General features: G+C 30.1%; 1 protein-coding gene and 1 long non-coding RNA gene across 3 annotated transcripts in view; one reads left to right on the forward strand and one right to left on the reverse strand.

The window, feature by feature from the left end:
• Window positions 1–62: 62 nt before the first annotated feature.
• LOC123272498 (E3 ubiquitin-protein ligase MIB1-like) overlaps window positions 63–23,075 on the forward strand; it is a 48,360-nt gene continuing 25,347 nt past the window's right edge. For both annotated transcript variants that reach the window (XM_044739346.1, XM_044739347.1), the window contains exons 1-2: window positions 63–283; window positions 588–739. In XM_044739346.1, the coding sequence (XP_044595281.1) occupies window positions 143–283; window positions 588–739 (293 nt within the window). In that variant the 5' untranslated portion in view covers window positions 63–142. The remainder of the gene's footprint in view (window positions 284–587; window positions 740–23,075) is intronic.
• On the reverse strand, window positions 2,528–12,526 carry LOC123272543. The gene is made up of 4 exons (XR_006511096.1): window positions 11,073–12,526; window positions 10,814–10,954; window positions 10,021–10,208; window positions 2,528–3,125 (listed from the first exon to the last, which is right to left on the reverse strand). It is a non-coding gene; the product is annotated as an uncharacterized LOC123272543 (long non-coding RNA).

A 23,075-nucleotide genomic window follows, 5' to 3' on the forward strand; every position in this document is an offset into this window, starting at 1 on the left:
ATTACTTTATATTGTTGTTTTACTTTTTGTTGTTTTAAATAATAATGAATAATTCAATGGAATTAAATTTATAAATTTAATTTAGGACAAAGATGGTGATCGTGCTGTTCATCATGCAGCATTTGGAGATGAGCCTGGTGTAATGGCGTTGGTAGCTGGCGCGGGAGCTGATTTGAATGCCCGGAATAAACGACGTCAAACTGCACTTCATATCGCTGTCAATAAAGGGCACGCAGGTGTTGTACGAACTTTATTGGAATTGGGTTGCCATCCAAGCCTCCAGGTTAGTAAATTTCAGATCGTTAAAATAATATATATTGTAAAATGAAAAGTAAAGAAAAATATTAATAAAAAATAATATTAATTCAATACATAAATTATTTAACTCGGTCTCTGAAATCTCTTTTATAACGTCTATTATTAAACTTATTACCCAACAATAAAATACAAGTCACAGAACTTTAAAAGTTCAACAAAATAAAATCTAAAATGTTAGTTCGTTATCGTAAGTTCGTAATATAAATGTAAGTACGCTGTAAAAATAAAATAGACATACTATAAAACTCGTAAATGTATTGATTTTTCAGGATGCTGAAGGAGATACTCCACTTCACGACGCTATCTCCAAGAAAAGAGATGACATGCTAACGTTGTTATTGGACCACGCTGCAGACATTACTCGTACTAACAATACCGGTTTTAATGCTTTACATCATGCCGCTCTCCGTGGAAACCCAAGGTAAGTCTGAATACTTTATTATACACACTTTGTCTATTAAATTCAACGGTTTAATTTATAATTACGTTGATGCACTAGACAAATTCTATTCATTATTTAATTACTCACCGTTTTACGAGAAATTAGTACTATTTTTCTGGCTTCTTCCTCTGTTTAATTTGCGTTTATGGGTTACAAAAAAAAAATAAACTCTAACAAAGTGTTAGTACCTTTCGAATTATCGAACAAAGACCACATTAACGACTATTGTTTAAAAAGTAAAAAGAAAGATGAATGAGGAAGCATTATAAATAAAACAAAATCGGGTACCGCGACAAAATATCCCCCGAAAAAAAATATCCCCGACAAAATATCCCCCGACATAATGTTCTCAGTGTTAGTCTACTTTCGAATAAACATACACAAAATCCATGATAAAAAAGCACAACACGGTCACAAGCTTATGTGTTGTGATATTTTGTCTAAAGGAGATCTTGTCGGGGATATTTTGTCGCGTTTTAATTTATAATTATGTTGACGCACTAGACAAACTCCATTCATTATTTAATTAATACTCACCGTTTTACGAGAAATTAGTACTATTTTTCTGGCTTCTTCCTCTGTTTAATTTGCGTTTATGGGTTACAAAAAAAAATAAACTCTAACAAAGTGTTAGTACCTTTCGAATTATCGAACAAAGACCACATTAACGACTATTGTTTAAAAAGTAAAAACAAAGATGAATGAGGAAGCGTTATAAATAAAACAGAATCGTTTAAGCTTAAAAATAGAATCTAGAAAAAGATATTATTATTTTGTAAAATAGAGTTTCGGTATAGTGTGGTGAGTATACGAGTTATGTCTCACCATCTTCTTCTCGCCTATGAAACCAAGCTTCCAGCAAGTTGCCCAGTAACGGCTGAGGTTGGATGGGTTACTGCAAGTCTCCCTGGTTGAACAGGGATTTACTGAATTTATCACTTGAACTCCGGGTAAAGGATTAGGAGACATTCTCCTGTACCTTTTAAACGTTTATCCACATTTTATCGCAAAAAGTTGTCTGTTGAGAAGTATTAAGTTTATTTAAGACTTATAAACTCATAAGAAGATAACCTGTCCTTTAAATATTATATACTTGGATATAAATCTTCATCACAAATATTATTATAACTGAACAAATATTTTGGGTGTATTATCAATTAATTAATCAAAATAGTAGCAATAATAATAATTATTATTTTTGTTGGTAGTGCTGTTGTATCATAATGAAAACAATGGATTAGACTAAGACGATTGTAGTTTGTGGCATTAGGGATTTTAGGATTAGGAGGTTTAATCAAGCTCGGTGAAGCTTGCGAGAGAGTAGACCAAAGATGACGCAGGATTTTGGTCTGGGTTCTGGACCAAGCTCACATTGTTCACGGCGATTAATTCATTGTCGCTTACCGCATCTCGCCACAAACCACTGCCTTCACCTACCTTTCACATGCCACTACTTGTCCTTCTCCACCAGCATCACCGGCACTTGCTTCTATTCCTCTTTATTCTCCTCCATATATTCACTTCCTTCTCCACCGGCTTCACCACATTTTCTCATACTGACGCTTTTATTCAGCAATATGTACCCAACAATTTACTAATCCATTTACCCAGCTTCCTACTTCCTATTCACCGCAAATTGTCGTCATTTACTTTTATTTTTTACAAATATTTATTTTTTTATTTTTTCAAATGTACATTCAGAGTAATTTTTTAAAAATTATTCAAAATTTTAAAAATAATTATATTAGTAGTTACAAAAAGTAAATTGTAAATTGAATTATATAAAAAAGATAATTGTATAAATTTTCGGGAGCCATTTTCTCCACCGGTAATTTTTTACAGCGCATAATTGTAGCAACACTTAATAACAAGTATAATGTAGAGCGTGAATAGATGAAAACGATTTTGATAATACGTTTAACTAGACGGCCTTTAGATATATGTAAAACTATGCAGATTGTTTGCTGACAAAAATCTCGCGTATATATACATATATATATACATATATTCCCCGGAGCAGTGGCTGGTGTGGTAGCTGTATAAGTCTCTACTGGGCGTTTACCTCGTGGTGAGGTATACCGGCTGAAAACTAACTTTGGCATATAAATGTATGTAAAAGTAATGGAGAAGAGCCCGTACACCTCAACAGTAGAGCTAGAGGAGTCACATGCGACCGAGAAGGAGGAAGAACAAGGCTCCGAGATGTAGTGCTAGCTGGTAGCATCGTTAAAGTGCTCTAGGGATGAATTAGACTGTTAATGTTACCTCTTTGATATGCGAATTACAGAGCTATAATTCTCAGCCGCTTATTAACAACTATTTTCAGAGCAAACTTCTGTTCGCCGGCGTATTTGTTTCCATCAGCCTTAAAAACAAAAAGTTTTTAATAAAAATAAATATTAAGGACGTTCATTACAGTTAAATAAAATAAGTACTGAAATTTAAGGAAGTTATTTGGGACTTTGAAAAAATTTTTAAATGTATTAATAATTTTATAATAATTTATTATTTAAAATTTCACTAAATATATTTTTTGAAAAATTCATTAAAATAATTTTAAATAAATTATTTAAAATGATTTTGGATTTTTCAAATTGATTTTTTTAGCAATACTATGAAATGCATAAATCGAATATATTTAATAATATTAATTTTAAATAAAAAAAAATTATATTTTTTCATAAAATATAAGAATTAAAAAAAAAATAAGACTTGAAGAATTCAATTTTTAGTCTAATAATTTTCTGATATTATAAAAATTTTTAAAGACAAACAACTAGACGATTAAATTTGTCAAAACTAAAAAACAAAAATTTTTATCAACTACTGAGCTTGACTTATGAACGTCCTTACAAATAACACATCATATATTACATGCCACACATTACGTAATGTAACAAAGAAGAAACAAAGCCACCGTAAGAGAAATCCAGCACATTTATGAATTCATTTTTATTTAATATTAAATAATATCGTCTACCGTGTGCATGCTGTGTAGCCTGTCATTTATATATTTCACAAGAAATCTCAAACTACCTTACACTCGGATGCAATTTACTTCCAAAGGAAACTCCATCAATCAGCCCCAGCACAGACGGTTTAAAAGCAGTCACTTGGGCGTCGTCGAGGTACCTCGTAACCCGTAGTCGTCATCTACCTCAGGGTTTACAGACGGTAACGCTGTTAAAGACAACTTCTTGCACCTATGTCATCTGTCACCCGATTACTCGCTCCCTATTCTTCATTTAGCCTTTTTTTACCAATTTTTTTTATTTATTATCCCAACAACTAATCGATATTTCATTCAGCTCTTTTTTACCCTATTGTGTTGTTTAATTTTTTCTATTTATTTTTATTTTTACTCTTTCTATTCACAGTGTGACTATGATAGATGTGTCCAGTATGTTAAATTATTTGGAGCACGAAGCAAGAAAGTGAGATTGGATTAGTTGATAAAAATAATTGGAATAATTGTGCCAGTGTGTTTATTTATAGTTTTGTTTTATACTCTGATACTTGTCTCATATTTTTATTAAAACTTTTATATAAATCCGAACGGAGAGGAAAATACGAATAAAAATACAAAATAAAAATACGAACGCGTTAATTCGAGATAAAGTACACACGTATTGCAATACTATACATGAATTGGAATATTACAAAGCTGGCATACGGGAAATAGAGTTAGAGGAAGTGAACGTCGGTGAGACCACAAAATGTGAGATGGGCGTTGGGAATAGTAGACGGTTGGAACCATTTTATGCATACCAAATGCATAACTTTCTCTCTCTCTCTCTCTCTTTCTCTCAGCCTTTTCAATCTCTCCCTCGCAGTTTTCTCTATTCAGATGCATTGCATATACGGACAATTGATTTATAGCCTAAACTGTCCTCTTCTCTTTTGATAAATATTAATTTCTCACCGGTGCCATCCTATAAGTAGATTCGCACTATTCAAACTTTTAAATTACTCTCAACTTCTTTTTATTATTATTATCATTATTACCATAACTATAACTATTATTTTTTAACAGTCTACTTTATTCACACTTGTTCCTTTTAATTCACCGGATCACATTACCTGAAAGTGCCGAAAAAATCTAGTAAATCTGAGGACAAAAAATAAAATAAAATAAAAAACTTTTTTATACCATTATTTTTATTATATGAATGAATGAGAGAAATATTAAATTCTTTTCTTCTATTTCCGAGCTATTTGCCAAAAGCTCAATAAAATTTCGCGCATCCGCGGCGCCTTCACATATCATACAACTTCGCTCGTTATTTCCCTCTCGCTCTTTTCTCACCCTCCTTACCGGGGAGTCTGGCACCGTTACTTTTACTCCCTTCTATTCTACACACTATTGTGCTCATATATCTTTATATACCCAAACCCATACAGATATACACCATATCTTTTCATCTTTATACGTGTATAAAGATACACACATCCGTACGACCACACAAATATCAACAATCAAAAGTTATCAAGTAGTAATGGTACGAGTAAGGTATGGCCTTGTTATGTGAGCACAAGTTTGCTAGCAATATTTAAGTAGTGACGATGTCGTTTAGGTCGGACGCTCCCATGCACATTTTAGTAGTCCCACCCACATATACGTCTATTTATTCACATACATATCTTATATGTACAATGTATTGTATGTACAATCTTTAATGCTATCCTGAGTAAGTTATACCGAGTCACGAAGCTACATAACACACGGTTGAGCTTGAGCTCGAGTTTAAGGAGAGGTATAGCTACCGGGATTGTTTTTACGACGACCCAGTTGCCATAAGATTTATTTCGACATTTTACAAATTTTCCTATTGCCCCAGATGTGTATTTCCAAAGTGTCGGATAAGTTATTTCGGGAACAATCTAAAACTTTTTTCGCTTCTACCATAACCCGAACTTGGACGCGTATATCATGTGTACATTGTACATATTATGCATGGATAACATATACATTATTTAATATATATATAATATATCGGGGGTGCGCCGAAGAAATTTGCTTTTTTCATTAATGGTTTATAAAGTTGGGCGGAGAACCGATAGATCTTGTTTAAATTTTACCCATTAATATTCTTCGACATAAAATTGTCGGAAAAAAAAAGTTTTTCTTCGTTTTTTTTTTTTTTTTTTTTTTTTTTTGTTAAATTTGAATGAATTTATTCAAAGTTTTTCTTACAAAAGAGATGAATTTCGTTGGAGAATGTTGAAATAAATCTAATTTATTTCCGATTCTACGACACGTGAATATTCCCCTTTGATTTGAGCCTCTAGGTCACGCATTACAATTTTATATTTGATATTAAAAGAAATTTCTTATTATTATATTCATCTGGTGATTGGTCAGAGGGAAATGAAACCTCTGGAATTATTTTCGCAGCAAGTTTTTCGGTCTATAAAAAAGGACAGATAAAATTTATGGATATTATACTGTTTCAGTGATATGGAGATCTCGAGATTGACACACATAAAATGAAATTATTTTATTTCGGTGGTAATATTTGAAAGTGTAATTGCTTTGTGGTTATTGCCGAGAAAATTACTTTATTTTTTAGTCTAATTTTTATGATAGAAGAAAATATTTAAATTCATTTATATCAAATGTTTGATGTTTAAAATTATTTATTACTTTGATAGAGCAAATATGAAAATAATAATATTATTTTTATAGTTCGGATAAACTTCAAATTATATTTTATCTGCAAATTAAATATAGATTTCATTCAAATGGAAAAAATGTTCCGTTGTATTTTTATTGCAAAGATAATTGAATATAAAATAATATTTATGAAATCATTCCGATATTGGATCTTTTTACTTATCTCGGTGAAATTCACAATAATCGTAATATTTTATTGAATTAAAAAAGTTTATATAATTTTAAAACTCACGTTTGCAATTTAAATTTTTTGTCATTTTATTCTATTTCAAAATATTAGCTTCACATAAAAAACAATCATGATCTTAAATTTTTAGTAACCAAGTGAGGTTTTTTAAAACTTTTTTTGAATTGGAGTATAAAAATTTATAAATGCAACACTAAAAAGAGAATTCAAATAGAACTATTAGTTTTTTCACCTATTATAATAAATTACAGAAATTCACAATGAAGGAAGATTTTTTTTTGTCAAAAAATTAATAACTTTAAAAGGGCTTCATCAAATACCAGGCGAAAAAATTTTTTTCTAAACAATAATTTTCCTTTCTCTCACTATCTAATTAGTATATTTTCGGCGCACCCTAATAGGCATTACATAACTAGGCGGACACGTAGGTAATGTATGTATGGTGTACATAACTTAATATACGATGAGAAATACCAATGGCACTCGGGCACAATAGTGCAGCTAAGTTATCACACAGTGCAGAGTGTTGTCATGCCTTGGGGACATAACGCTAGTCGATGGTGTGTAAACTAACGCAAACCCTTCTCCCAGGTGCTATTATACTCCTGGTGGCTGTATCTGGATATATATGTATTCTATAGCTTCAATCTCCCCGGAGATCAAATAACACTGTTTTATTACTTATTAGTTATTACCGCAATAAAAATTATCACCCTGTGACAATAACAGTTTGTGGAACAATCAAGATTCATTGAATGAATATGAACATAATACAGAATACAGAATACAGAATACAGAATACAGAATACAGAATATAGGAAGATACAGAATGTGAATCGAAGACGAGGTTAATCCTCGGGTTACCATTTGTCTGTATAATACTTGACTCTATTTATTCCTCTTTTGAGTCCCTCGGGGAGGTGCAAGCCACTGAGAGATGTAACTGATATAAAAATGAGTAAAAGTAAAATATAAGAGTGATCGAAATTGAATGACGTGAAATATCTGAAGAAGATGATTCACATTCTATAGAGATTGTGTGTAGCTAGTGCTTCTGTATAAATAGAGAGAGGCAGAGAGATATAATAGCTAGATGGTGGATGGTATGGAGCGTACTTAGAGAAGCGGACACACAAACAGCAGCAACGAGGAGACGAGAGAGAGAAGGAAGGAAGGAAGAAGGGAGAGAGAGCACACTGGTGCGGGTTAGCGCGAAGCTGGGGCTGGGTGGCAGAGAGGGTGTCGGATACGGTTTTCAAGGGGGCGAGAGAGGGGTGAGCACCGAGTGGTTGGTGCATTATTGATCCCAGTGTGTGCGGACTGGGCAAAAAGAGGACCCTGGCAAGAGCGAACGAGAAAAAGAGAGAGAAGCGAGAATGAGAGGAGAGAACAAGCTATATGTATTTTATATATATATATATATATTTGGTGTGTATATATGTGTACCAGTGGGAGTTGGGTGAGTTTTCTAATGGATCTAGAGAGCATACCTACACCATCTTAAATAAAACGATTTGGGCGGAGCTCGAGACCTCAAACTGACGATCGGCTCGCAGGCGTGCCTAATAGTACCAAGCTGTTAGAAAAGTTATTTATTTATGTTTCAGGTGTACTTATAATCGTTATCTCTCTTTCTAGTTTCCTCTTTAGTTCCTCTCATAAGTTAAAAGTTTATTAATTTTCGGAATAAGCAAATATTTGATAAATTACTAACGTGCCCAATAAATTGTTGGAAAATTATTTCGGAGAAGGATTATTATTATTATTGTTATTGTTGTTGTTATTATTATTATTGTAAAGGATAATACCGTTATCTATTTAATACTCTTAGGTAATATATACTGATGTATATATAGCTATAGGTTTGGATAGGAATATATGGGGGAAAAAAGTTTTATATGTATGAGTAATAAATATTTTTATAAAATAGTGGAGCAAAAGAAAAATGGGTTTAAATTCATGAAAAATAAAAACGAGGAAAAGCCATTTAATATTTGGTAATTTATGAGAAGTAATATAATTTTTAAAAATTCAAATAGCAATGGTTACTTTGCTGGGGTCTTTGATAAATTTACATCTTTAAAACTGTGCTACCCGGAGGAGCTTTTTTCAGGATAAAAAACTATCTGTGTCTGGTCTCACGATAATGGAATTGATCAGCCACCACCACCGCCACATCTATCCAATGTTTTCTTTTCTTACTCAACTCAATTCTATTTAACTTATTTCTTCTGTCTTTTTTTTCTTTTTTTTTTTTTTTTCTACCTCTTCTTGTATTCTTTAAGGAAAAAAAAAAAAATAAAGATAAAGAAAGAAAACATTATTACTCTGTTCCCAAAGCTTTATATTTCAGCATTCTCACCCGACAGCTACTTTACAATTTTAACTTGTAGACGATTTGCAATGCAAAGACAACGGTCTTTCTCAAGGACTAGTAACCAAATGCTTGAGATGCTCGCTTTTTCCCATTTTATATCATTATTTTTTTTTATTCTCTATTTTTACCTTTCTTCCGTGCCCACCTTCCGGTCTTTCCACCATTACCTTTTTTTTTATTTTTATTATCTCTATATTTTCACATTGTTTTTCTTTCATTTTTTAACACCCGTCCCAAGTAACTCTTTCTCATTCTACGCTCTATATTATGTATATATATCTTTACTTGTTTCTCTTCAATTTCGCAAGACCATTTATTATTCTTACGTTCTCATAACCGTAACAATTATAAAGCAAAACGAAATTTTAGTAATAACACACTCATTTCTCAAAGTAAAAATGACTTTTGTACTCTTATATCTACATTAAAAGTATAAAATAAACCAACAAAAAATAAAAAAAATTTTTTTCTAACAAGTATGAGAGGAAAAATAATGAGGCTTTTAAATGTATTATTATTTAGTTATTATACCTTTTAATAAATATATATCTATAAAAACATACATACATTATAATCATCATTATTATTAATATTACAATTTTCATTATTATTACTATTATTATTATTAATAATTAAGTTAAATAATTAACAAATGATGATATCTAATGTCAACTAAAGCTGGTTGAAGGGGACCAAATGCGTCAATCGTGCAATATATTTGACCCGTATTCAACCAGCTAAGCTTAACATTTAATTCCGAGGCCGTATGAAGAAGATTATTTGGAGTATCGTTGATTATTAAACCACACTTGACATTTAAAGACACCTTGCACAAACGCTATAAATAATAAAATATCATTTCATTCATGCATTCATTCATGCATACATAATAGCTTTTGTTAATATTATCATATCTATTATTATATAATATAAATGTATAAATACAGCAAATAATGATAATAGTAACAATATTATCAGTATATATATATATATATATATATATACATTACATGATAGATTACATTGCAGTAAGATATTATAATGCTGTCTCTGGTAGATTTTCATGCATAGAGTGAAGTGCGATGAAGAGATACCGTCGAATACATTTTATCACAGCTCTTGACATTATATTGGATCATTACTGACACACAGATAGAGATGTATCGCAGACGTTACACCAGACACTCTTGAATGATTGATTCACTGTCAACTGCAATGTACAACACCCTGTCATTGGTATACTTTATTTATGATTTTCTCATCTATTTAACTTAACTAGCCAATACTAAATAATTATCCAGCAAACTCAAGATTACTTTTCGTATTTTTTACTTAGCTTTTTTTTATTTATAATTTATAATTAATAGTTGAAAAAATTTATGTTTAGAGTTAATTAAAAATTGGTGAAGCATTTAAGCGAGGATTGTTGGAGTTAAGGAGTTAAATATATAATAAAAAAAAAAAAAAGTAAATCGTTGCCGATCTATGGGAGTTTTCTTAAGCTTCTAGACTGCCACGCGTTTTCAACGTGAGGAATAAAGTCTATTTCAAGCGCAAACGCAGATATTCGAGTAACATGAGACGCAGGCGTTAAATATATCCTCGGTATAGCAGCCATGATTCTCTTTCTTGCTGTCTGATGTTCGTGAGACATTGTCATGAATATTTTTTCATCAAAGAAGCTTTTTGGGTTTTAAATAAATTAAGCGCAAAGCTTTTTAAAAATTAATATTTGGTTTAAAAATAACGAGCCAAGCGGTTCTACGAAAATATATATTAATAAATACAAATAAAAATATATATAAATATAAATACCTGTACTAAGTCGAGTGTCCGATGACCATTTATGTAATTCACGTGTCTTCAATCACACTACACTTGATCTGTCACAATTGTCGAAGGCAATCAACGCCGGCATATCCGATTAAATAAATGGCCAAGCAATTCAAATCGAAGCTAATAATTAAAATAATAATAATAATACTAATAATAATAATAATGATAATAGTAATGCACTAAAATTTATGTGATTAATAAATTTAATTAGATTTATAAACTTTATTTTACCACTTACTAATTTAAAAACTAAACTGTTTCTTCTCTCATACTTTACATAACACTCGCGGCGATCTCTAACGAACGACTTGAGACGAACAAATGGTTCTTATTTTTTTAAAATAGACAGCTATTTTTAAATATTTATTTCATAAAATAAACCGCCGCGGTATTTTTGTACAAATATAATTCAGTAACGACGTTAGTTAGTCAATAGCATTATTAAATTACTAAATAAATAAATAAACTAAATAAAAAAAATGAAATAAAACAATATCGTGGGTACCTCTCGGCTATGTGACTCATCTTTGTCCTTTTCAGTCGGCAACCGCTGCCCCGATATTTTCGCCACTCGCGCAACCGCTGTCCCAGCTCGTTTATCGTGTACATTTTTAGATATAAAATTGTGTAACTGAGCACAAAATTCAACGAAAAACTCATTTTTAAGTTTCATATTGTTTATTTTATTAAATTTATGCTACCGTGTTTTCAATTTACCGAAAAAAAAAAACTAAAACATACATACACTCATTCGTATGTATGTATGTATCAATAACCGTAATAAATGAAATGAAAATAGCAATAAAAAAAATTAATTAATTCTCGTGGGAATTTATAGATTTCCGTGCTGACACTGTGACATTCAATTTCTCCGCGCGGTACTGTCGTTTTTGTCTGTCTATCCTCAATCTCCCCCTTCTCTACTATTATTTAAATCCCTCTCTTTTTATCTTTAACGTTAAATATATCTCATTTTCGGCAATAAAAGACATTAAATCTAAATAACACACTCAGGATTTTTAAATTAAAGCTAAATTTATTTTACCTTTAATTAAAATATAAAATTCAAATTTAAAATTAAAATCATCAGATCTAATATTAAGTCCAACAATTCTATTTTTAAAATTATCAGCCGCGATTTAATCTCCGGATTTATTACTCAATAAATTACTGTCATAAATCTCTACTACTGATCTGAACTAGAAAAAAAAATCTCATTATTCATTACGCCCCAAAAAAAGCCTTTAATAATTCTAAAAAAAAATACTTAAAAAAATCCACTCGCGAAACAACGAAGTGCGCGATAGACCGACTGCAAAATCTTTACCCACGTCTTACCAAATTCTGGCTCTACTCCTACCGAAAATTCCATCTAGGTTTATTAAAAAAAAATCCCGAAATTTTTATTAACTCGGTTGGTAAAATAAAATACGAAAAACGTGTAATAAAATAAAAGAAAACGGCTGAGTAGTTATCCGAAAAATCTAAAAATGTTGAATAAACTCTCGTAAGTTCTTTAGTACAGTATTTTATCTATCAGGGCGTGGAGGGGAAGAAAACAAGCTCGCTCGAGTCGATAGTGAGGTTCGTCCGACCAAAATGTGAACGTACTACTGGATGGGTGCCCGGGCCCGCACTGTGCAGCCGACGCAACGTTGGGCGCCGCAACACTTCCCCGTCGCAGGGCTGTGCATCATTGAGGGTGGGAGCGGGCGGTACGCCTGCGCCACCCAACCAAACGACCCTTATAGGACGTACCAACCCTGTGTCCTATCTTTCTGATGGTTTCGGCCTCCTCCCACCTCGTCCTCATCCTCATCCTCACAACGGTTCGACTAAACCACCACCTCACTACCTACAACCTACAACCTACTGCTTTGCCACTTCACCACCCCTGGTTCTCCCAGTTCCTCCGTCGGATTTCCCACACATTGCCATTTCAGACGTAGGAGTAACAGAAACGGCGAGTTGCGCCCCGAAAAAGGTTCTGCGCTGGCTTCTCTGCCTTCACCATCAAGTTGCCCCTCTTTTGAGTTACCTAGCTTCTTCTTGCGGTCCACGCTCGCTCGCTATATCTATAAAATATAAATTTGGGTCAAATACCGCCTACCGTGGCCTAATGAACCTTCGATATGACCCATATAAAACACCTGGCATGCCTCACTACTGTTACTTATCCTCCTTTGCCTTTTTTTTTTACAGCGCAACACTAATTTCGGCTATTTGTTATTTGCCTCGGCCCATTCTCATTCTCATTATCTTTTTCTTTCTCCGCTGGTCTTTGTCTCTTTTTCTTTAATTGCAGGTTTAAACTTCCAGATAATATAGAGCAACTTTAGTTAGATTCAGATAAATTAATGTTAACTATTTCTGGTTAATCGCCGGCAATTACATTATTGACGTTCATGTTACTTCACAGTCGTTGACATGTGCAAGGTGTGCAAGTGATTAATGTATCTATTATACCACCAGCCACAACCACTATGTCCACTACAAAGCCCCGGGTAATAAATTTATTTATTTTGTTTTCTCATACTAAATTTTCTTCTATTCAACCGTTTAATTTTTTTTTATCATTTTTGAGAATTTATTCGATGTTATTGTTGGTGTGTTTTAAATAATTCTACATTCATATTTATTTTAATAAGCAAAGATTTTAAATTTTGATGTCACTTTGCTAAAATTACTGAGATGGTTAAAATATCACGTAAAATAAATAAATAAATTATTCCCTTTGGCTGTATTGTTAGTAAAATTATTTAAGAAACGAAAATTGAATATTGACACAGTCTAATGAATGCTTTTACATAAATTTAATAAAATCATTTTTTTTTTTAATATTGTACAAGGACTGTTTTTCAAGAACTCAAATAAAAAAGGTTAACTTTTCGACGAGGCTGTGCTTTGCTTAAGTTATTGATTCGGAACGGCTTTAAAATAGCGATATGCCCCAGTATGCCAGATCTTGCTCCACCTTTACTCAATATTTATTCGGTTCTTTTGTTTTTGTAAAACTTTTCAATACCTGACAGTTTCACATTCCAATAAAATCGTTTTACTCCGGCCAATAAATAGTACGGGAGGAGGTTCGAGGTGGCAAGGGGCTGACGTATTTACTCAATATTCAATACCTTGTATTCAATTTAAAACCAAACTTTGAATTCTACCTGTGAAAGATTCGTTCATTCCTCATATTTTTTCGATATTTGTCTGGTGACTGATGACATTTATTAATAATTGTCATCACTTAGAGATCAATTCAGTTATTGTTCCATCAATTTAACGCTTGATTTTTAGATTTTGTTGCAGATTTATAATATCTGTTCAATAAATTCTTGATACATTTTTTTATTTAAAAAAAATGATTTATTTATTGTCTACAGGGTGTTATTATAATGGATACATGGGTAGTTTTTAATTAATGACCAATGAAATGTAATTATACTTAATCAAAAAAAACAGCAGTTACATACATATAAATAATATTGAAACGTCTGCAAAAAAATTAATGGTAAATAAATTACCAATCGTAAAAATGATATTTTGTTTATTGCTTTACAAAAGATTTACCAAATTAAAATTATTACAGTCATAAAATTTTTGGCGTGTAAATTTACATTGACTTTATTATTAACTTGTATAAGGAAGTACAGCAATTGTAAATCATTCATTGTTTTAAATGTATATTCATTTGACTGGCTTTCCAATTAATTTCATTATATCAACTGACATTGTTATTATTATTATTATTGTTATTATTATTTCTACTTAAAAAAATTTCAACAAAAACAGGAAGGAAATATTGAATAATGACAACAAGAGCAATAATCATAAATAAAATAAAAAATTAGGTTACGGAAATAATAAATCTTTAATTCACTTAGCCATTAATCTCATGAGATTTCTTTTATTTTTTTATTCTCTCAATATATATCTATATAAATGAATATATATTTTACCTCGGTATTATTTTTATTCAAGAGTAAAAAAAGGGTAATCTTAACATAAAATATTTTTTTTACATTAAGAAGATAAAAGAAAAGCTGTTATAATAAATCCTGACATTTTTTTCCTTTCTCAACTTTTTTTATTTTATACTATACTACATTGTAATTTACTGTCGTGACAGAGTACGAGTTACCATTATCACGTCTGACTATACGTCGAGATTACTACTTTACTCGACTGGTGAAAGCATATCCCAGGAACCGAGAACCGAGAACCAAGAACTGAGGAATAGTTAAATATTAAAAGACTACAGATCGATATTCTTAAGCTTTAATAACATTATACTCTGATGATGCTGTTAATTTTGATATTGCATCAACTGTGTTCTAGTGCCAGAGTTCTGGATGATGATCATGATCATGATAATCATCTTAATTTATTCTGCAATAACAGCATTAATTAAAGGCTTACAGCTTACAGTGGAAACTAAATTCATTAATTAAATTATTAATTATAAAATAATGCCGCTATTATCGTTCATTTTTCCAGCAAATTGTTAATTAATGGACTCGGTGGATAAAATAGGATAAAAAATGTAATTAATATAAACGGAACTTATACGTATGAAGCGACGGACAGTGTCGCACTGGAGAGAATATTCGCAGAACTAGAAGAGTATCATCCCTCGTTTCTCAGTTCTCAGCCGACGCCTATCCCGGTGTGCGCAAGCTCTCCGCGACATATATTTTCCAAAAGCTCGAAAATACTATTATGTCTCCAAACACTTTGAGCTTTCCACAGACATTAACTTTCCGCTTCTGTTTTATACCTAATTTTTTATCTATTATTATTCCTCTCCGGGTTTATTTTTTTTCTTTTATTCTAATTAACTTGCTTCAACATTCTGTTCGTTGACCGTAAATCACGTTGGACAATTGCTAATTGCAAATATTTTTTTTACTGTTTTGTAATTTATTTCTTCCTTCATTTTTTTTTCTTCATCTATCTTGCTGTTATTATATTAGACAGAAATTTTTTTAAAACTAAACTCATTCTATTATTAATTTACTTGCACAAGCACTGATGTACATTTATTGGTGTAAAATTTTAAACATTGAAATTTATAATTTTATTTCAGTAAATAATAACGAATATTTCAATTTTATAGTTTATATTAAAATTCTGTCTGCATGAAAATTAGAATTAAATTGCTAAAGAATATTTTTTTTACAGAATTTAATTTCCGTAAAAAAAGTCTCTTACAATTTTCGTATCACAAGTTACAAAAAATTCATCAAAATACTAATTAAATTTTATTTTTATTCTGAATCTCTATATTTAATTATTTAAAAATGAATTTTTAATTTTTATTTCAAAGTTTTATAAATTATTTAAATATTTAAATAAAAATTTAATTTTAATAAAATCAATCATCTCTTACAAGAATAGCGTTCAAAATTTTGACACAAACCATCAACTGGTAATTTTTTACAGCTTAACTTTTTACAACATTTTTCAGTTTCATTATATTTATATTTTACTTAAATATATGTGGTTTTTATTTTTGGTATTTCTCACGACATCGTCAAATGCTCGCACATGCTCGTCACACACTAGACAGTTAGAACAAATGACGTGGGATGAAAAAGTTGTCGTTAATCTTTATGAGAGAAAAGGTTTTTAATATTCTCACTGTTCTGATATTTTATTATTTTATTTTATCAAGTGGATATATAAATGTATTTATCTATATATGAGCCACCGTATAATATTGATTAATATGTTTTTTCTTGAATTGTTTGGTAAAAATCCAAACCCGTGTCGTATGTGATTTCAAAGAGTAAAAATAAAGTATTACAATAACAATAATGGTATTAATAATAAAAAATAAAGTTGAAACAAGAGAAAAATAGCGTGGAAATTCTGGCAAGAATCCAAAACTTTAACCAATGTATGCGCTGTTAAATCTAAATATTCGACGAGTAATAAACTCGAGCAATTAACAACTTTGATAAACAAGTTATGTAACTTATTACATGTTATATTGTTAAGAAAAGCCGCTTAACAAGCTCTAAGATGATGCACGTATTATATGACTTTGTATTACAACAAATTAGTGCCAAAATTAATTGGATATTTAAATTTAAATTTACTTAAAACTAAAAACTGATGACTTGGAAAATTTTTATTTTCTAAATGAATTTAAATTCATGTCAAAAATAAAGTTATAATTTTCTTTAAACTAAAATATTTATGAAAAAGAAAAAAGTTGATAATAAACGGAACCGATGCGCCAAACGTACTTTTCAATAAAAATAAAAAAAAAATATTATCTTTAGTAAAAGTTATTTCCGTGATTTGAAAATTGTTAAAAGTTTTTCTTTATTAACTGTCTCTCAGTTAAGAATAATTTTCTCGGTAGATGAAAATCAAAGTTTATTACGGAATTGAAAGCAAACAGATCGATAAATCTCGAACAAACTATTATAAGTTTTAAATTTAAAAATAAATTAAAATTTTCTTAAAGAACAAACTCAAATCTATTTTTTTTTTTTTTCTAAACTAGATGTCAGTATTGATTTGATTAAATTCTAGAAACGAATTTCAATCAATACTGTCTTGTATGTGGTACATAGATATCCATAAAAATAACTTCTCAGCGAATCTTAGTTAAAAATTACTGTCAATATGAAAAGTTCAAATTTACCAGTGTGGTAGCAAAATTTAATTTATCGTTGACTATTATTATTACTATCGATGATAATATAGAATAGAGAGTATCGATATGAATTACACTACGAACTAATATAATACGCGTTACGTATTCGAAGGTAATTATAGGTTTGATATATTATAATTATACAGTAGAACCTCGATAATGTTATGTAAAGAAATTTTTCTTTACATATTTATTAACTATAAAAATCGAGTATAATATTTATTAATAAAAAAAAAATCGAGTATGATTTTATTTAAATTTTAACGATTGTAAAAGATAATTCGAGTGCGGTCATTAAGTGTCTCGTTCGATTTTTACAAAAGGCCCAGGGAAATTTCCGTAATTAGTCTGGAGCCCAGGTATATTTAAGAGATTAAATAGATAAATGGGAGTTTTGTTATACGTAAGCTAACTCACTTAAACTCAAAATAAGAAATACTTAAAGATAAAGAACATTAGATAAAAAGATTTATTTTAAACCAAAAGATTTTAGAATAATTTAATTACAAAATTTTAGTGTTGAGACAAATATCGAAATAAATTTTAATAATGCACTTTCTGAAATAATTTTTAGACAACAAAAATTAAATATGAAATGAGAAACAAATAAAAAAATAAAACTTGAAAGTTAAATAATTTACAATAGACAAATAATAAACCATTAAATTCTAAAATAATACAACAAATTATTAAAACGATAAAACAGAAATATTTCTACAAATAAATAATTAAATTTAAGAAAACGTAAGAGATGTTAGTTTCAAGTACATATTTATTCATACGATTTAAATAAATAAATTAATGTAGACAGTACAAATGTATGTCTTTGTCTATGCGTAAATGCGCTTACGTATACACAAACACATAGATGAATAATAGAACATAAGAGTAAGTGAGAAAGCATGTTGCACTCTGACCCAAGCAGAGGGACTCATGCAACATTTTTAGACAAATTTAAGAGAGAGGGTAAGGGCCCAAGAAAATAGACAAATAATTGGACATTTGTTTCCCCCAATGAGTGGAAATTAGTAACGCCCTAAAATTCGATACCTCGCAATTGTCACCAAAAAATCTCTCTCGTTGTCCTGACGTCCTAGTGTTAACATCGTACATAGTTTAAATAAGTCTCAATAGACCACGTGTAAATCTTTTGTATAGAAAGTAAATCATTTGTAAAGGTAAAGTAAAATCGTAAAGTGAAACCAACTAAATCAAATTAAATCAACAAGGTTCATCAATTTTTATCAGGTATATTTTAAATTATTAATATTTGTGAATTTAGTAATATTGTAAAATCGTTATATGAAAGAAAAGTTAACTTCAATCACTGTGTAATAATTGTAATAATTGTAAACTTAACTAATGATATTAATTTTGGACTTAAACAATATATGTATTAAAATTATTCAACTACATCAATTTATTCAAACAAACCTATCATTCTCAATAAATTAAACTCGGAAGTTCCCGGTCTATTAGCCTAACACGCTAGGACCAAATACTTAAACACATTAAATATTTTAAATGTAAAATTAATTAATTATCCTAAATTAAATATTTTTTACATAACATTTTTGGCGCTCGAACAGGGACACCGAAGTTGTTTATTGAGAAGATAGAGTTATCAAAGAAATTTTTAAAGAAAAATCAATTGAGAATTTAGTTTTTATTTTTCAAGAAGAAATCGAGATTTTGTATTGTTAAAGAAATAGAATTATTGGAAAAAGATTAAAGAAAATTTTTGAGAATTTAGAGGAAATAATTGAATCGTGATAAAGACACCGAAGTTGTTTATTGAGAAGATAGAGTTATCAAAGAAATTTTTAAAGAAAAATCAATTGAGAATTTAGTTTTTATTTTTCAAGAAGAAATCGAGATTTTGTATTGTTAAAGAAATAGAATTATTGGAAAAAGATTAAAGAAAATTTTTGAGAATTTAGAGGAAATAATTGAATCGTGATAAAGACACCGAAGTTGTTTATTGAGAAGATAGAGTTATCAAAGAAATTTTAAAGGAAAATCAATTGAGAATTTAGTTTTTATTTTTCAAGAAGAAACTGAAATTTTGTATTGTTGAAAAAGTAGAATCATACGAGCAATTTTAAAGGAAAATTAATAGAGAATTTGAAGAATTGTTTTAATAGAAATAAAAAGCACGTGTTCTTTTTATTTGACGAATACCAGTGAGGTTAATAATTTTCTTTCATAATTTATGAAAGTGCATGTGAATATTATTTACATTTTAAAATTTGTGAATGTGTACGTAAAATTTTATTTACATCTAAAATTTTGTGATTCGAAAATTGTTCTGAAATTACCTGCGATAATTTCAGTAAGTTTAAAAGAAAGTAGAATGAACAATTGTTAAAATTTTTTCTGAGAGGACACGAGCAAGCACCCTGACCGAGGGTTTACCATCAAACACTAGGGACAAATTCAGACATTTAACACGTTAACGATATGGAACTAACAGACAGTCAAAACATATCGTTACATGACGCACTTACCTTCATACCTCGTTTTGAGGGAGACTCGGACGAATTGATAGATTTTATAAGTTGTTGTCGAGACGCGAAACAAATTCTGCCAGACGCTGCAGAAGCAAATTTGGCGAAATTAATTTATCTCGCGAAATTAAGTAGCAACGTTAAATTATCGATAAATCACGTCATACCTATTACGATTGAAGGTCTAGTTAAAGCTTTGAAAAGAATTTACGTTACAACAAAATCAATTTATCAGCTACAAGGCGAATTAGGTTGTATGTATCAACAAATAGAAGAGCCGGTTATAGATTTCTTAAATCGATTAAGAAGAAAAAGTCGAGAAATCATAGAATGCCATTCAGGGAATTATTCGAATTTGAGCGCGGAAGCAATTTTGAATTTTAGAACAACGGTAGATACCGCAATTTTAGAGATTTTTACAGAAAATTTAAATAACGAAATTGACGAGCGAATGCCGATTTGTGATAATATCGAAGAAGCTTTAACCAACGCGATTAGAATTGAAAGAAAATTAAAAATGCGTCGAGAATTAAGAAACGAAACAAAGACATCGGAAGTTAAAAGTATAACAATAGAGAGTTTTGATAATTTCACAATTACGACCGAAGCGTGTCAGATTTGTGATAGTATAGGGCATACCGCAAAAAAATGCCCACAAATCAGTCAATCGGATATTCATCGCAAAGTAGTTTATTCGGAAAAGGTAACACCCTTATTAGATAAAATTCGAGAATCTGACTTCGACACTGGCTACGAGTCTTTCACCAGTGAGTCAGGAGATTTGATAGGAAATTTAGAAATGCAGATAGAACAAGTAATAGATCGTTTCGCAGAAGCTGCAGCAGAAACTCAGAATACTTCTCTGCAGGAAAAGGACTCTGTAATAGAAGTTCCGAAAACTTCTATACAGGAAAACCACGTTGTGGATGCCCCTCAAACAAGGAGGGGTAGACCACGTAGGCATCGGGTGAAATTCAAGGAAAGGAGGCTCAGCCCACACGAGGTGACCCCTTTATTGGACCCCGATACAAATTCGGAACCTGACTCCGCAGTTGGAGAAGATACCTCCAGCGAGTCAGTTGACTCGATTAACGATCTATTACAGCATAAGGACAATACGATACAATTTCCTAAAGACAATACAGTACAAGTTTTGAACAGTAACAGACAGCCTGACGACGAAGGCTTACGAATACAGAAATTAAGCGACACCCGACTTAACAGTAGATTCACAGACACAAGACAAGTGTACTGGACACAAAAGACGAACACGAATAATTTCGATTTAGAAATCCACAAATGGAAAGCTAGATCGAAACTCAAGAAACCGACGGTAAAATTGAAAGGACTGTTCAAAAGGGTACTTGCTCCAGCTGCTATGGCAGCTTAAAACTCAGAAAAATTCTTACAAAGTAACGAGACAAATCGTTAATGAAAAATTTAAGGTAATCTTCGAAAATACAGTAAGAATAAATTTGAGAACAGAAAATTTTGAAATGATTTTGAGAAAACAGCTGAAATAATTTATAAACGTAAATTTAAATTTATTTTGAATAAACGAACAATTGAAAAGTAAAATTATAGACACAAATTTTTTTAAATTATTTTTGATAATAGAAATAATTTATGAACAAAATTTTTGAGGAAAAGTTAAAATAATTTGTGAACGAAAAATTAAAAGGTAAATTTGTAGACGAAAATTTTGAAAATATTTTTGATAATGCAGTAAAATAGATTTGAGAATAGAAACTCGAATTTAATTTTGAGAATAAAAGATTTTATTTGTGAACAAAAAGTTGAAATTAGTATTTAAAATACAATAAAAGTGATTTATAGATATAAATTTTAAATGATTTAAAAAAAAAAAAAAAAAAAAAAAAAAAAAAAATTTAGTTTGTGAACGAGAATTTAATCGATTTTAATAAGAATAGTAACGACAATTTGTAAACAAAAAATTTTGAAGAAATAGTTAAAATAATTTTTGAGTGAGTCTTGAGAATACAATAAAATTAATTTTTGGGCGAAAAATTTAAATCAATTGTGAAAATATGGTAAAAATAATTGTGAACAGAAATTTTGAAATTTATTTTGAGAGTACAGAAGAATTAATTTTTGAATATTAAAATTGAATCCGTTGCGAAAATACGACAAAAATAATTTTAGAACAGAAAATTTTAGTTAATTTTGAGAATGTAGAAAAATTAATTTATGAACGAAACAATTAAAGTAAATTTTGAGTAAATAGTAAAAATAATTTTGCAAACGAAAAATTTTAAGGAAACACTAAAAATAAATTGTAAACAAAAAAATTGAATTGACAGTAAAAGTAGATATTAAACAAAAAATTGAATTGATCTTCAAAACGATAAAAGTAATTAGTAAAAGAAATACGCGAACTAACAATAAATTTTAATTAAAAAAAAAATAATGTCACGAATTAGAGTTATAGAAATTTGAACTGTGTTGAATTTGAAAGATATCAGGAAAAAGGAAATTATGATTCTGACTACAAATTATGATCAATAACAATAATTTTTTTTTCAGGTACTATAAAATTAACAGTTTTAAATAAATTTTGTATGTTTTCACAATATCCCGTCTGGATATTGGAGATTGTCGTTTGAGACAATATCAGATGGAGTTAACCAACTGATTTCACTTAAAGTGTGTAAGGTGGCGCATCACTGGCACTCTTCGAGTTAATAATAATAAATTTTTTGATAGATCTAAAAGAGATCATTTGATAAATTAGACAAGGAAACAGTTTTGATTAATTAGACTAGCAATTGAAATAAAATAAATGTATTACGGTAACACAACAATTGTTATCGGGAGAAATATTTGTATTTAGATGTAAGATCATTCTTGTTAAATTAGAATAGGTCTTCAAGAGAACATTACAGCAATTACGTCAACACCGCTAGATGAGTCCATATGTCGACTCAAGACAGGATCGGACTATACAGCAGTACTTGGAGGAGAGGTACTAAACATCGACTAGTGTCAACCTGTGAAGTTTAAATTAGGATTGAATTGAAGAAGTTGCTTCAAACGAGATTACGAAGAA

Source organism: Cotesia glomerata, linkage group LG10 (genome assembly GCF_020080835.1).
Source record: "Cotesia glomerata isolate CgM1 linkage group LG10, MPM_Cglom_v2.3, whole genome shotgun sequence".
Classification (NCBI taxonomy): Eukaryota; Metazoa; Arthropoda; class Insecta; order Hymenoptera; family Braconidae; genus Cotesia; species Cotesia glomerata.